This window comes from Elgaria multicarinata, chromosome 3 (assembly GCF_023053635.1).
Source record: "Elgaria multicarinata webbii isolate HBS135686 ecotype San Diego chromosome 3, rElgMul1.1.pri, whole genome shotgun sequence".
In the NCBI taxonomy this organism is placed as follows: domain Eukaryota; kingdom Metazoa; phylum Chordata; class Lepidosauria; order Squamata; family Anguidae; genus Elgaria; species Elgaria multicarinata.
Window position 1 is genome coordinate 154049982 of NC_086173.1, and position 16038 is coordinate 154066019.

Genomic DNA, 16038 nt, shown 5'->3' on the forward strand with positions numbered 1-16038 from the left:
GAGCCCCAGATCCGAGGTTGGAAATGGGCTTTGACCTTGGAGCCAGGAAAGCTCCCTCCTTGCCACCTCTCCATCCACCTCACAAGTGGCAAAAAGAGAACCGTGGAGACTTCATCTCCAATGGAGCAAAAAAAGTGGCCTTAGAGAGGAGGTGAAGAGGGCATTTCTGTGGGTGGGGAGGGGACGAGAGAGATTGGCTTATGCAGCATCTCCAGGCCTCTGTTAGTTTTGGTGGGTGACCACAAGCCTGTGTGAGCGTTTGCAGTGCTGCCAGAGGGCCAATGCACACTTTTTAAAATTTTGTTATTAATCAGCCTGGGCTGGAGAGTTAACAGTGGGAAGGTTTGCGAGGAACATCTGACTTCCTTAGTTAGGGTGACCATATGAAAAGGAAGACAGGGCTCCTGTATCTTTAACAGTTGCATAGAAAAGGGAATTTTAGCAAGTGTCATTTGTATATATGGAGAACCTGGTGAAATTTGTTCTTCATCACAACAGTTAAAGCTGCAGGAGCTATACTAGAGTGACCTGATTTAAAAGAGAGCAGGGCACCTGCAGCTTTAACTGTTGTGATGAAGAAGAAATTTCACCAGGTTCTCCATATATACAAATGACACCTGCTGAAATTTCCTTTTCTATGCAACTGTTAAAGATACAGGAGCCCTGTCCTCCTTTTCATATGGTCACCCTACCTTAGTGAAGGAAGGATGCACATAGAAACAGGGGTGGTGATAGAGGTTTGGGGGGGCTGCCTTGACAGCAACAGATTGCTGCCGCTTTTGGAAAAATACAGTGCATTCGCTGCTGTGGGGTTGCGCCCCCTAATCCCTACGCAGAAGGCAGCCATTCAACTCACTGGGCCCGCTCCCTGCCCTCTGCCTAAACTTCTGGCAACAAATCAGGGGGTGCCATCAGCCCAAGACCACCTCCACCTGGACGATGGAGCAAGGACAGTCAGCAGAAGGGCCGAAGTTGTTGTAAGTCTCCTACTTTTAAATTTGAAGCTTCATGGGAAAACCCTGCTGTGCCTTCAAGGTGGCTGTTTGCACAACGCCACTACGCAACCATCATGGGGCTTTTAAAATGCATAGACAGCCAGTGGCTTCAGGGGTTGAGCAATAATTCCCCGCCCCCCCCAACTTGTCTCAGGAGAAAATGCAGCTTGAAGCAAGTGGAGAGGAGTGACAGGAATGCTGCCCACTTCGTTAAAATTCCCCTGCCCCCCCTCCCCCACGTGCACAAACTCACATGCATCAGACATGATTATGCAGTTAGGGTTTTATGTGGCTTTTATTAAATTTTAGAAAATATGTTTTCCCTCTTTAAATGCACTTCGAAATTGACTCGTGAGCAATAGGTGGACTCTTGAGTGACACAAGGGACAGCCAATCCCTCCTGCTCAAAACAGGTCTCTCCTTAAATAAGACTGTGTGGATTGGGGCCTGCCTGGGCTCAGTCCAGGGGAGGAGGCCCAAAGCGTGTCGGAGCTGTAAGTGAGTTTAGGGACGTCTGTCGCCACCCTTTGACCTCCTTAAGGAGAGAGGGTCAGGTGGGCTTTCCCACACATCAGAAAGGAGGGCAGAAGGGTCTCCCCAGAGAATTGGACTGAGTAGATGTAAATCAGGGCCGCTGTGTCAGCATCATGAAAGGCCACCCGGCCCCCATCATAGTTCAGACTCACACGGATCCTCTTGAGCTCCTCCCTTTGGGCCAAACAAAAAATGCCAGTGGGTTCTAAGGCCCTGTACTCACGTCCCAACTTCCTCATAACCCAGATCCCTCTCTTAGGATCAACGCTTATCACACCCGTCCTCCTCACAGACTTTCTGGCGACCCCCACAGACCATTGCCCCTCACTCCCCACAACAACTTCCCAGAAATGTCTGCCTGCCGTGAATCCCTCACGTCCCAACACAAACGGCGAACAGTCAAATCTCTCAGGATTGCTGGGCAGAGGTTGACGTTTCTCTCCAAACTTTACACTTTTATGATCCCCAGACAGGATGAGCTGGGGATGCGCCGTGTCTGGATCCAGAGATATGTTTGCTGTGGGAGGGGGGAAAGATCAGTTAAGAAAATTTAATGAATGGAATTTTCCAGAATGTTACTTCCTCTGCCTAGAAACACATCACAGGAACTATTTTTCCCCTAAAAAAAAGTTGGGGGGGAAAGACTTCCTAACCTTTGATGGCTTCATCCATTTTCTTCTGCTGCCCCTTATGCCTGGAACGCTCTTCCAGAACATTTGAGAACTACAAGTTCAATCGCAGCTTTTAAAGCTCAGCTAAAAACTTTTCTTTTTCCTAAAGCTTTTAAAACTTGATGTTGTTCGGACTTTATACTGTTAGTTTTACCCTACTCTGTGCCTGTTTGGTGCATTCTCTTCCCCTCCTTATTGTTCTACTATGATTTTATTAGATTGTAAGCCTATGTGGCAGGGTCTTGCTATTTACTGTTTTACTCTGTACAGCACCATGTACATTGATGGTGCTATATAAATAAATAATAATAATAATAATAATAATAATAATAATAATTAAAGGAAAATTAAACAAATTGAGAGTTAGGGCAAGAAAGAGATATGAAGGCCCAGAAAAAAACCAGAAAAATTCTGGGGGAAACCAGGTTTTTCTGATTTTTTCCAAACCCTTTTTTGTTTTTTTCTGAAAAATTGGAAAAGAAGAAAAAACAGATTACGGAATGTTTTATTTTAGCATGATGAATAAAATGTTTAAGACAAGGTGTTCAGATATTTACTTCTCCAAATGATTTCTAAAAACTGTACAGTATCAGATTATTACAATGTGTGTGCACCAAATAGAAGCAAGTCCTAGGTTGCAAACTGAGACTTCAACTCTCAAATTCAAGAGCAAGATGCATTTCTGCCCCTAGGGGGCAGCACTGCCATTGAAGCAGAGACTGAAAGTGATAGTGATAGCTATAGGTCAGAAAATGAGTCTGATTAAATTTCATGCATATTCATTGAACCTTGGTTTCCCCCTTTTTCTCAGTTCTTTTTATGGAAATGGGTGCTTTATGTCTTCATACTGGAGGACTAGCGGAAATAAATAATTTTCTTTGTTACTAATGTTGGTGGTTTCTTCTGTTGTTGTTTTTTAAATAGTTTTTTGCCTGCTCCTCATAAACTGGCAGAACCAAAGAGGTTCCTAACAGTTCAGGAGCTTGTAGTTCCATTTGTTACCAAAAAATATATTAATTTTTTTTTAAAAAATTTAAAAAGTAAATTCAATTTCGTAAGAATTTTTGAATATACTGTACTTTTAATATACCAAATGTAATAATTTTATACCAAACCAACTTGGACATGATTACATGTTATGTTCCTAAAGTAACAAGGTGACTTTCAACCCGTAAAAAGTGCTAATGCTGCATTATTTCAATTTTTCCGAAAATTTTCGTTTTTTTCCATGGATTCAAAATTTCCGGAAATTTTACATCTCTCGGGCAGGATCTACACTACTGCTTTGTAACGGTATTGAAGTGCACTGACACCTGTTGGGGCCCAGGACACATTCCATAGACTGTTTTCGAACCACTTTCAAAGTATTATATCCTGCTTGGTGTAGATTTGGCCAACAAAGACCTGATGGCAATGCTTGGATGACTAAGAGAAAGGGAAGGAGTTCCACCTGCCTGGTCACCTGGAGGAGTTCCTTCCCCGCCCCCCTGACAGCCAGGTCAGCGGCTGCTGCCTTCGTGTCCAGCCTGTAGCCACGGCGGGAAGCAGAATGCTGGAGAGACACTTTCCCCAAGTCAACAGTTCTTATGTCAAAGAATCTAAGGATGTGTGTTTGTGTGTGTGCAAAACAAATGGAGATGTGCAAAACATATGGAGAATCTCTTCTCGATCCTCCCAGAGTGCAGCACACGGAATAACGGGCTCAAGTTAAAGGAAGCCAGATTCCAGCTGGACATCAGGAAAAACTTCCTGACTGTTAGAGCAGTGCGACAATGGAATCAGTTACCTAGGGAGGTTGTGGGCTCTCCCACGCTAGAAGCCTTCAAGAGGCAGCTGGACAAGCATCTGTCGGGGATGCTTTAGGGTGGATTCCTGCATTGAGCAGGGGTTTGGACTCGATGGCCTTGTAGGCCCCTTCCAACTCTGCTATTCTATGATTCTATGTACAGAACTGCTCAATCTGCCTTTCCTATTTTTTCCAATTTAAAGCTGGAATGAATGGGGAAATGGAACGAAATACAAGCAGACAACTTTCACACATGGCCCCACTCCCTCCACCCCTTCCCTCCGTTAATTCTGGACCTCTATCATATCCCACAGTTTACCTTTCTTCAGCAGAAGTCCAGATATCAGCGTGTCTGGGGAAAGAAAGGGAACAGAGACAAAACATTACTCCCTTCTGTTTAAAGCAAATCTTGGAACACCAAGATTTGGTGCAAAAATAATAATAATAATAATAATTGATGTCATTATTCTGTCACTTTCTCCCCTTATTTCAAGTAAAGCTTTATGATCATTCTGACATGAATCTCGAAGTAGTGGTAGTGACTGGATTTGGACATCACAATAACCCAAGAAGGCTTATATAAAGTGCAATGGTTTATTTAACCCATGGTGGGTTGTCACCTGTTGGGGATTTTTCAATCCATGATGGCTTATTTGGCCAAAATAACCCACGCAGAGAACCCACGGTCTGCAATAAAACAAATTTGGGCAAAATAACCCAGGCAGAGAGCCCACGGTCTGCAGTAAAACAAATTTGGGCAAAATAACCCACGCAGAGAACCCACGGTCTGCAGTAGAACATATTTAAACCATAGTGGGTTATTGTTTCGTCTGGCAGTCACAGTGGATTATTTTGGTCACCTATAGAGTTGCACAGCAAGAGTGGTCACAACAGCTGCCGCTCTTCTCTTCTCCAGCTTTACAGCTTTCGAACACCTTAAAGGGATCAAGCCGGCAGTGTCAATTGAGCAAAAGGAGCAATTTCTCCATTGGGAACCAAGTTAAAACAAGCAACCCAGTTGTGTCAATGGGGGGAAATGCATAGTCACTTTTGTGTTAAAGTGCTATAGAGTCTTACCGACATTTGAAGGCAATTAAAGCAGCCAAGACCACAGGGACTATGGGGGAAAGTCTACAGTGTCAATGGGGGGGAGGGGATGCAGGGTTTTGATGGTGCGTCAAATGCCTCCTTAGCAGAGGAGGCAGGGTAGGAGGTTTGGTCCCACTCCTGCAAATCCCCATGGTGTTATAGGCGACACCCCCTTTTTGGTGAACCTGAGATTTCTGCTCCTTTCATAGTTAGCACGCAGGGTTCTGTCGATGGGCAGGACTGCAGCAGGACAGTTGGGGAAAGGCCTCAAGGGACACTCAGGGGCTTATTAAGGTTCTCACAGTAGCTTAATAGTTCACTCGTGTGGTGGGGGATCATGGGTTATTTACAAAATTAGCTACGGTACGTAACTTATTAAGCCATCGTGGCTTAAAGTGTCATCCAAATGTGACCACTGAGGGGAATCCCCTCCCTCACAAATATTCAAGTTTGTCTTCTCCTCAACGTTCCAAATCAGGCATGTTAGTGGAGTTTGAAAATTTAAGAATACATGTGCCACATCTGCTGGAGTAATTTGAACCAGAGCCCTTTCCACAATGGGCCTCACTGGGCCTCTTCGCACGTCACAACAGCCCACCATGGCTTAATTTACCAACGGAAGCTGTTCCATATGCCAGTGGCCTGCTGGCACCAGTTTCTCATGGCACTGACTTGCTGTGGGTTGTTGTGTCATGCAGACTTAGGTGGCAGGGGTTCGTTGGGGGTTAGACAATCCTCAAACAATCCCTCACACCTGGGTTCGCATGACATAATAAGCCATGGCAAGCTGGGAACCTGTGGATGCCATGCAAAAATGGCGTTTGCAGGCCCCCAGCAAGGCATGAGAGCCCCATGGGTAAATTCAGCCACAGTTGGCTATCATATCGTGCAAGCCAGGTCATTGTGTCTTCTCAAAAGGAACACGAAGTTCCCCATTTTTCAAACTCTGTCAACATTACAAGTGACCTTTGGCTCCGACAATTGGACCAATTCAAAACACAGCGAGAAATCCTTTGCATCCATTCCTTGGTACCTTGGAACTGCTTCAGGAAACCCTTCAGAAACGGATTTATATCACAGAAGTCCCAGATCCTCCACTTCAGTGCAGGGGAGAAAACCACAGACTTCTCAAACTTATTCTCCTCACACCTGCAAGAGAGAAACAAATGTTAAGGATGTAAGACGTGCCATGTTGAATCAGACCCAGGGTCCATCTAGTCCAGCACTCTGTTCACACAGTGGCCAACCACAAAGCAGGGAATGGTGCAACAGCACCCTCCCACCCACATTCCCCAGCAATTGTTGCATATAGGCTTACTGCCTCCAATACAGTAGGTAGTATATAGCCATCTGAACTAGTAGCCACTGCTAACTGTATCCCCTAGGAATTTATCCAACCCCCTTTTAAAGCCATCCAAATTGGTAGCCATCACTACATCTTGTGGTAGTAAGTTCCATAATTTAAAACTATGCGCTGTGTGAAGAAGTCCTTCCTTTTATTTGTCCTGAATCTCCCACCAATTGGATTCATGGAATGATCATGGGTTCTAGTATTATGGGATAAGGAGATAAATGTCTCCCTATCCACATTCTCCATACCATGCATAATTTTGTATACCTCTATCAAGTCTCCCCTTAGCCTCATTTTATCAAGTTGTTGTAACCTTTCCTCTTAGGGGAGATGCTCCAGCCCCTTAATCATTTTAGTTGCCCTTTTCTGCACTTTTCCCAGCTCTACATTATCTTTTTTACGTGTCATGACCAGAACTGTACACAGTATTCTAAGTGTGGTCGCAACATAGATTTGAATAAAGCCAGTATGGTACTGGCAGTTGTATTCCTAATTCCTTGGAGTTTGCCTTCTTTACAGCAGCTGCACACTGAGCTGATATTTCCATAGAGCTGTCCGCCACAACCCCAACACCTTGGTCAACGCCAGCTCAGATCCCAATGGGCATCACTTTACACTTGCTTACATTGAACCACATTTGCCATTTGGAAGTTTGGAGAGACCCTTTTGGAGCTCCTCACAATCTCTTTTTGTTTTAAACACAATAAACAATTTAATGTCAGCAGCACTTGGTCACTTCACTGCTCACTCCTAATTCCAGATCATTTATCATCAAGTGGAAAAGAACTGGTCCCAATACTGATCCCTGTAGGACCCCATTATTTACTTCCCTCTATTGGGAGAATTTCCTATTTATCATAGAATCATAGAATAGCATTGTTGGAAGGGGCCTACAAGGCCATCGAGTCCAACCCCCTGCTCAATGCAGGAATCCACCCTAAAGCATACCTGACAGATGCTTGTCCAGCTGCCTCTTGAATGCCTCTAGTGTGGGAGAGCCCACAACCTCCCTAGGGAACTGATTCCATTGTCGTACTGCTCTAACAGTGAGGAAGTTTTTCCTGATGTCCAGCTGGAATCTGGCTTCCTTTAACTTGAGCCCGTTATTCCGTGTCCTGCACTCTGGGAGGATCGAGAAGAGATCCTGGCCCTCCTCTGTGTGACAACCTTTTAAGTATTTGAAGAGTGCTATCATGTCTCCCCTCAATCTTCTCTTCTCCTGGCTAAACATGCCCAGTTCTTTCAGTCTCTCTTCATAGGGCTTTGTTTCCAGACCCCTGATCATCCTGGTTGCCCTTCTCTGAACCCGCTCCAGCTTGTCTGCGTCCTTCTTGAATTGTGGAGCCCAGAACTGGACGCAATACTCTAGATGAGGCCTAACCAGGGCCGAATAGAGAGGAACCAGTACCTCACGTGATTTGGAAGCTAAACTTCTATTAATGCAGCCCAAAATAGCATTTGCCTTTCTTGCAGCCATATTGCACTGTTGGCTCATATTCAGCTTGCGATCTACAACAATTCCAAGATCATTCTCGTTTGTAGTATTGCTGAGCCAAGTATCCCACTCTCTGCTTCCTGTTCGTTAAGCAGTTGCTCTTGACCCGGCTTCTGCAGAATCTAGAATTCCCCAGGGAAAGGAAGGGGATGGCAGAAAGCCCAGGGACACGAGCAGGTGCAGAGAGGCAGAGGGGGATGGAGGTGCTTTGTGGAGGAGCCTCTCCCTCACTCTAGCTCCGAAACCCCCAAGGCCCAACCAGACATCATGAAAAAGAATCAATGGCTGCTCCCAGGCAGTGGTGCAGCTGGGCCTGGACCGGGGGGGGGGGGGGGAGATGCATAGGGCCTTGTAGCCCTGGGGCTCCCCAAACAACCACCCAGAGAGCAGCAGATGATCAGGACAGGGACAAATATGTGAACGCCTGAGCTGACAAAGTCCAGGTGGTTCTTGTAGTCATGATGGTGCTACGATTGAAGTGAGTTTAAAATGTGAGTCTGCACAAGTTCAGAGGAATCCCAGAGTGCAGGACACGGAATAACGGGCTCAAGTTAAAGGAAGTCAGATTCCAGCTGGACATCAGGAAAAACTTCCTGACTGTTAGAGCAGTGCGACAATGGAATCAGTTACCTAGGGAGGTTGTGGGCTCTCCCACACTAGAGGCCTTCAAGTGGCAGCTGGACAAGCATCTGTCAGGGATGCTTTAGGGTGGATTCCTGGATTGAGCAGGGGGTTGGACTCGATGTCTTTGTAGGCCCCTTCCAACTCTGCTATTCTATGATTCTATGAATCAGGATTGACCCATATTTGTGTAATCTAATGGTCCTTTGTCTGCCCATTGGGATGTTGTTAGTTCCATCTGTGGGAGCCCAACCCCTAATCCCCTGCACCACAAGCAGCCTGGAGGGCCAAACTCCACTCATGCTGTCCTGAGCCTTCTCAGTATCACGAGGCATGAAGGGAAATGAGTGGGATGCACTTGCCTCTTCAAGGTGCCCTTTATATCCTAGAAGGAAATAAAAGGGAACTCAGTACATAGCACTGTATGTAGGAAATCGTTGACAGAATAAATTTCATGGGACAAGAGAGGTCATTTCAGTGCAGTGCAAAGCAATCAATTAAAAACTCTTAGAAACTGGAGCAGATAAACATCCATTGGACAAGTATTCTCAAAACGAACCAATGCCAAGCATCCAACTAGACCAGCCTTCTTTTCCCAAAAACACAACAGCTAAAGCTACAAGGACGCTTTTAATTAAAGACACAGTATCCCTGAAAAGCCTCACTACATCTTTTCCAGTGAATACAGGGTCCGCTACCAATACAATTGTGTTTTTCTATAAATCTGATCTAACTAGAAGGTAGGAGGCCAAGGCAACTGCCGTGCAAGAGTCTGACAACAATGTTCTCCTGGTTATCGATGAATTCTTAGTGAATGAAGGATGGCAATTCCAGACTAAATGCCTGGCAGGTAAACAAACGTATAATTCAGAAAAGTTTGCTATCGTGTTGCTTTTTTATTGGTCCTTGGACATAACAAGCTCATTACCTGCAACACTAACTGGGCCTCTCCATGACTTGGGTAATGAAATTAAGCACACAAAATGTTGAGGACCAGTGTTCCCAGGAAGAGAAGCCTTGGCTGCTTTTGCTGTCTCACCTGCAGGATTTCACTCACTGACTGTTGACGCTTCTCCTCCATTTCCAGAATCGTTCTTTCCACAGAAGAGAGCTTCTCCGAGATCTTGGCCAAGTGCTCATCCCGTGTCCTTGCGATCTCCTCCTCCACCTCATTCATCTGGACCAGCAGAAGCTTCTCTCGTTCTTCCAGAAACTGGCGCAGTTGCTGGAACTGAGCCACCGTCTTTTCCCTCTCGGCTTCCATTTGCTTCTGCAAAAAGAAGATGAAAAGAAGTCAGGCACTGAATGCATTCCTCCAGTGTAACAGGAGAGAATAAGAGAATCATACATGAAGGACACTTTCCAGTCTATACAAAGAGCTTCTAAGCTCCATCACACCAGGGGGAAACACGCTCCCTACCGTCTCTTCTCCGCCCGTGTTTTCCTTCCTCAAGTTACTTCCTCTTTCAAAAGAGGAAGTACAGAACGAGCACGAGGCCCATTGAGTCCGCTGTTCTAATGGCGCTGCTTCTCCGGCACACAGCAGGAGAGAGCAGCAATTCAGTGTTTAAAAATACATCTGACTTAATGAGGGGTTGTTTTGTCACGAAAGGAAGGCCAGAAGGGGCGGGAGGCAGACGACGTTATGTGAGGGACCTGAGCAAACTCCGTGAGGGCCCAGTAACAAGCGTACAATAAAACGCTCATTGAACGGAGCCCTCTGTCAACATTATTTATTTATTTGTAACATTTCTATACTGCCCTATCTGCTAAAAAGCCATTGAGGCAGTGAAAAGCAGTGAAGAAAAAAATAAAATCTTTCTACATTAAAAACAAAAACAGTAAACATGTTAAAAACTACATGGTTTAAAAGACAACATTGAGAAGCGCATCTGTTTACCGTTTCTAGGGTAAATTATGGAGCGTTTCCCATAATTTGGGGGCAATTTGGGAGGGAGAAAAGCCCTTTCACGCGTTCCCGACAAAAAGGCTTCTGTGGGTGATGGTGCTCCCAAAGGGGATTCTCCTGCATTGGTCAGGGGAAAAGTTTTCAATAGTCTTCCAAGGGCCCAGCTTTAGCATGGCCTTTCATGGACATTTTATGACCAATCAAAGGAGGGCAAACAATGCAGGTTCAGAGGAGCAGGGCTGCCGTGTGACTTCATTCCCTGCTGCACATTTCATGGTTCCCAGATAGTTGCACTTTCCAGCCACAGTGACACTTACCAGCAGGTCTTGGCTTTCCTTTTCCACGTCTGCTCTAGATACCAGAAATTTCTCTCTCTCCTTCCTCAGAGTCTCCAGGCAGCTACAGATTTGATCCTGAAGAGAAGACAAAAGTTCCAGTTTGGCAGAGATTTAGTCAATATAAGTATATTTAGAGTCTATTGATAAACAAATATAGAGACTTTTTTTAAAAAAAAAAATCCCTTGGCCTTCTAGTGATGAATTTGTGTTCAGGGGTCTTCCAGCTGCCTTCATCTTTATCCCAATAAAGCAAAACGTTGAATAAGTTATGACCTCAAGTTGCAAAGTGGATTTATCACTCCCTGAGATGGAGAAGAGAGGAACATTGCAGTCGTATGAAACAGGGAGTCTTACCCTCTGTAAAAATTATTTGAAATCCACAGGAGCTATTATTAATTTTATTTAATTATTTATTTATGAAAACATTTGTATCCCGCCCTAGATCACTGGGATCTCAGGGCGCCGTACAGATAAAAGCAGAACATAATATACACAGCTATAAAAGTATTACATCGTTAACAAATTAAAACCAGTAGGAAATTTTTAAAAGCAATAAAACGATTAAAACTATGTGTGCCCATGGAGAATTTAGCTCTCAAAGGCTTTGATAGAGCCATGTTATGACTTGGTGCCGAAATGAAGCCAGGGTTGGCACCAGTCAGGCCTCCAAGGGGAGGGCATTCCTCAACCGGGGTGCCACAACAGACAAAGCCCTCCCCCATGTCCCATCATAGCATATGTCTTGCATTGGTGGGATGCAGAGGAGGGTTCCTCCAACAGATCTGAAATCTCTGGCAAGTACCATGGTCCCAAGCTGTTTAGGGTTTTAAATGTCACGGCCAACACCTTGAATTCTGACCGGAAGCATATAGGCAGCCAATGCAATTCTTTTAAGACTGGTGTTATATGCTCTTTAAAGGGTGTTCTGGTGAGCAGTCTAGCTGTTGCATTTTGCATTAGCTGCAACTTTCGAGTCATCTTCAAGGGCAGTTCCACACAGAGGGCATTACAGTAGTCTAATCAGGAAGTTACCAACACATAGAATCATAGAAGAGTAGAGTTGGAAGGGGCCTATAAGGCCATCGACTCCAACCCCCTGCTCAATGCAGGAATCCACCTCAAAGCATACACGTCCAGCTGCCTCTTGATGGCCTCTAGTGTGGGAGAGCCCACAACCTCCCTAGGTTATTGATTCCATTGTTATGCTGCTCTAACAGTCAGGATGTTTTTCCTGAAGTCCAGATAGAATTTGGCTTCCTGTAACTTGAGCCCATTGTTCCGTGTCCTGCACTCTGGGAGGATCAAGAAGAGATCCTGGACCTCCTCTGTGTGACAACCTTTCAAGCACTTGCTATCATGTCTCCCCTCAGTCTTCTCAAAGCTAAACATGCCCAGTTCTTTCAGTCTCTCCTCATAGGACTTTGTTTTCAGACCCCTGATCATCCTGGTTGCCCTCCTCTGAACCTCCTCCAGCTTGTCTGCATCCTTCTTGAATTGTGGAGCCCAGAACTCGACGCAATACTCAAGATGAAGCCTAACCTGTGCAGAATAGAGGGGAACCAATATCTCATGCAATTTAGAAGCTATACCTTCTATTAATGCAGTCCAAAATCGCATTTGATTTTTTGCAGCCACATCACACTGTTGGCTCATATTCAGCTTGTGATCTATAAGAATTCCAAGATCCTTCTCATTTGTAGTATTGTTGAGCCAAGACTGAGCCCTGAGGTACCCCACTCACTACCTCCCCCCAGTTTGAGAAGGTATTCTGTAGCCAATTGTGGATCCACCTAATAGTTGTTCCATCTAGCCCACTTTCAGCTAGATTGTTAATCAGAATATCATGGGGCACTTTCTCAAAAACTTTGCTGAAGTCAAGATATATTATGTCCACAGCATTCCCACAGTCCACAAGGGTGGTTACCCGATCAAAAAATGAGATCAGATTAGTCTGGCAGGATATGTTCATGACAAATCCATATTGGCTTCTAGTAATCACTGCATTGATTTCAAGGTTCTTACAGACTTACTTCTTTATAATCCGCTCCAAAAATTTCCCAGGGATGGATGTCAGACTGACTGGTCTGTAGTTTCCAGGTTCCTCCATTTTGCCTTTTTTGAAGATAGGGACAACGTTAGCCCTCCTTCAGTCATCCAGCACTTCACCCATCTCCCATAATTTTGGAAAGATAATAGACAGTGGTTCCGAGAGTTCTTCTGCCAGCTCCTTCATTACTCTAGGATGCAGCTCATCAGGCACTGGAGATATGAACTCGTTCAAAGAAATTAGGTGCTCCTTGCCTATTTGTTTATCAATCTCAAACTGCAATCCTGCCCCTTCAGCTTGTACTTCATTTTTTCCAGGGGGGGTGTGTGTCACAGACCCGCTTTTGGGAGAAGACTGAGCCAAAGTAGGAATTCAGCATTTCAGCCTTTTCTTTGTCATCTGTTATCAATTTGCCATTGTCATTAAGCAGTTGAAGAACCACCATTTCTTTCCTCTGTCTTTTACTATTCACATATCTGAAGAAAGCTTTTTTTTTATTGCTTTTAGCATCCCTCGCTAGTCCCAGCTCATTCTCAGCTTTAGCCTTCCTGACGCCATTTCGGCACTTCTGCGCCACTTGTCTGTAATCTTCTTTTGTAGCCTGGCCTTCCTTCCACTTCCTATATGTGTCCTTTTTTTGTTTTCAGGTCATCTCTAAGCTTTTTGTGAAGCCATATTGGTTTCTTCTGTTGTCTATCTTTTTTCCTTGTTGGAATGCTTTGTAATTGTGCCTTTAAAATTTCCTTTTTAAAAAAACTTCCACCCATCTTGGACTCCTTTTCTCATTAGGGATACTAGCCATGGGACCATACTTATCATAGTTCTGAGTTTATTAAAATCAGCTTTCCTAAAATCCAGAGTACATGTATGGCTACACTCAGCTTTTGCTTCCTTTATAATCAAGAACTCGAGTATGACGTGGTTACTTTCCCCAGAGTTCCCGTAACGGCCACTTTATCCACTATTGGTCAGTATCAAGTCAAGGACAGCCAATCCTCAAGTTCCTTCCTCCACTTTCTGTAGGAGAAAATTATCACCCACACATGTCAGGAATTTCTCGGAAGGGGCACTTTTGGCAGTATTGGTCTCCCAACAGATATCAGGGTAATTGAAGTCTTCCATCACTACTACATTGCACTTCCTTGAAACACTAGCAATTTGCTTTTCAAAAGTTTCATCCTCATCTTCTCCTTGATTGGATGGTCGGTAGTAGACTCTGACTATCATGCTCCTTTTCTTCCTTGCCCCATTTATTTTAATCCTGATGCTCCTGATGGGGCTCCCAGTCTCATCCACCTGTATTTCTGTACAGGGATAAGTATTTTTTATTATTATTATTATTATTATTATTATTATTATTATTATTATTTATTTATTTATATAGCACCATCAATGTACATGGTGCTGTACAGAGTAAAACAGTAAATAGCAAGACCCTGCCGCATAGGCTTACATTCTAATAAAATCATAATAAAACAATAAGGAGGGGAAGAGAATGCAAACAGGCACAGGGTAGGGTAAACAGGCACTGGGTAGGGTAAAACTAACAGTATAAAGTCAGAACAAAATCAAGTTTTAAAAGCTTTAGGAAAAAGAAAAGTTTTTAGCTGAGCTTTAAAAGCTGTGGTTGAACTTGTAGTTCTCAAATGTTCTAGAAGAGCGTTCCAGGCATAAGGGGCAGCAGAAGAAAATGGACGAAGCTGAGCAAGGGAAGTAGAGGCCCTTGGGCAGGCGAGAAACATGGCATCAGAGGAGCGAAGAGCACGAGCGGGGCAATAGTGTGAGATGAGAGAGGAGAGATAGGAAGGAGCTAGACAGTGAAAAGCTTTGTAGGTCAACAGGAGAAGTTTATATTGGATTCTGAAGTGAATTGGAAGCCAATGAAGAGATTTCAGAAGTGGAGTAACATGGTCAGAGCGGCGAGCCAAGAAGATGATCTTAGCAGCAGAGTGGTGAACAGTGGTGAGCAGAGTGGTTAACATATAGTGCAACTCCGCCTCCCTTTCTATTTCTTCTGTTCTTTTTGAACAAGTTATATCCTTCAGTTGCTATATTCCAGTCATGGGAGTCATCCCACCAAGTTTCAATTATACCTATCAAGTCATATTTGCCTTCATGTATTACGACTTCAAGTTCGTTCTGTTTGTTTCCCATACTCTGGGCATTAGTGTGTAGGCATCGAAGAGCACAGACTACTGTGGCTAGGTTGTCCCTGTCCAGGACATGCCATAGCTGGTAGATCAGCCAAAGCTGGCCCCACCTACTCCAAGCCAAGGAGTCCACCTAGGCCTCCAGTGACAAGGATGGATCTAGGAGTACTCCCAAGCTACGCATCTGCTCCTTCAGAGGGAGGGCGACCCCATCCAGGACAGGTCCCTTACCCAATGCCTGGACTCAGAAACCACCAATCCACTGAGCTTCCATCTTATCAGGATAGAAGGGGCCTGACCCATTTCAGTGCCCCACCCCACCCCCCAGAATATTCCTCATTCCACGAAATAGGGACTCGCCTTTACCTTGTACTCCTGGGCAGCCTCCTGCAAGGGAACCACGTTGTGAGCTCGGTGCTCCTTGGCCCTGTCGCACACCACGCAGATGGGCGCCGCGTCGTCCTTGCAGAAGAGCTTCAGGGGCTCCTGGTGCCACTCGCAGACTTTCCCCCCTCCCCGCTCTGGCTTCAGCTCTTTGGCAATCTCCACCACATTGGCCAGCTGCCTGTTGGGCTTGAGGCTCCGCTGCTGAACTCTCTCTCGGCACTCAGGACAGGCGGCGTCTCTGGACGCATCTGTGGGCGCATCGTCACCCCAGCACTTCTCGATGCAGGCCTGGCAAAAGTTGTGCCCGCAGTCCAGCATCACCGGATCCGTGAAAAAGTCCAGGCAAACGGAGCAAGTCGCTTCGTCTTGAAGCCTCTTCCTGGGGCTCTCAGCAGCAGCCATGGCTGTAAGCAGGCACCAAAATGATGCAAACAGGATTAGTTTCGTTTCTGCAGCCTCCGCCTCCTCCTCCCCCTCCCCACCCAGGCGGGGCTCAGCTGCCGTTCTTCTTCCTGAAAGCGCTGAAATTGGAGGCTGAAAAGGCGGCGGCACGTGGGGTCCATTGCCTCTCCAGGGGATTCTCTTAAAGATGTCTCGACTTCAAAACATAGCAACGAAGGGCGCTGCCTTCTACGGACTCTGACCATCTGGCTCTTAGGGTGGCC

General features: G+C 45.3%; 1 protein-coding gene across 1 annotated transcript; it reads right to left on the bottom strand.

Annotated features, from left to right (window-relative positions):
- Positions 1-1289: 1289 nt before the first annotated feature.
- LOC134396083 (E3 ubiquitin-protein ligase TRIM7-like) lies at positions 1290-15775 on the bottom strand. The gene is made up of 7 exons (XM_063122435.1): positions 15353-15775; positions 10769-10864; positions 9582-9812; positions 8901-8927; positions 6109-6217; positions 4306-4338; positions 1290-2046 (listed from the first exon to the last, which is right to left on the bottom strand). The coding sequence occupies exons 1-7, from the start codon at positions 15773-15775 to the stop codon at positions 1532-1534; spliced, it is 1434 nt and encodes a 477-aa protein (XP_062978505.1). The 3' UTR covers positions 1290-1531.
- Between the last annotated feature and the right edge of the window lie 263 nt (positions 15776-16038).

Excerpts from the sequence above, each read along its gene's own strand:
- LOC134396083 (XM_063122435.1), bottom strand. The coding sequence starts at position 15,775 with ATGGCTGCTGCTGAGAGCCCCAGGAAGAGGCTTCAAGACGAAGCGACT. Across the intron at positions 8,928-9,581 it reads CAGTGAGTGAAATCCTGCAG|GATATAAAGGGCACCTTGAA; the intron begins GTGAGACAGCAA and ends ATTTCCTTCTAG. Across the intron at positions 4,339-6,108 it reads TTTCCTGAAGCAGTTCCAAG|ACACGCTGATATCTGGACTT; the intron begins GTACCAAGGAAT and ends TTCTTTCCCCAG.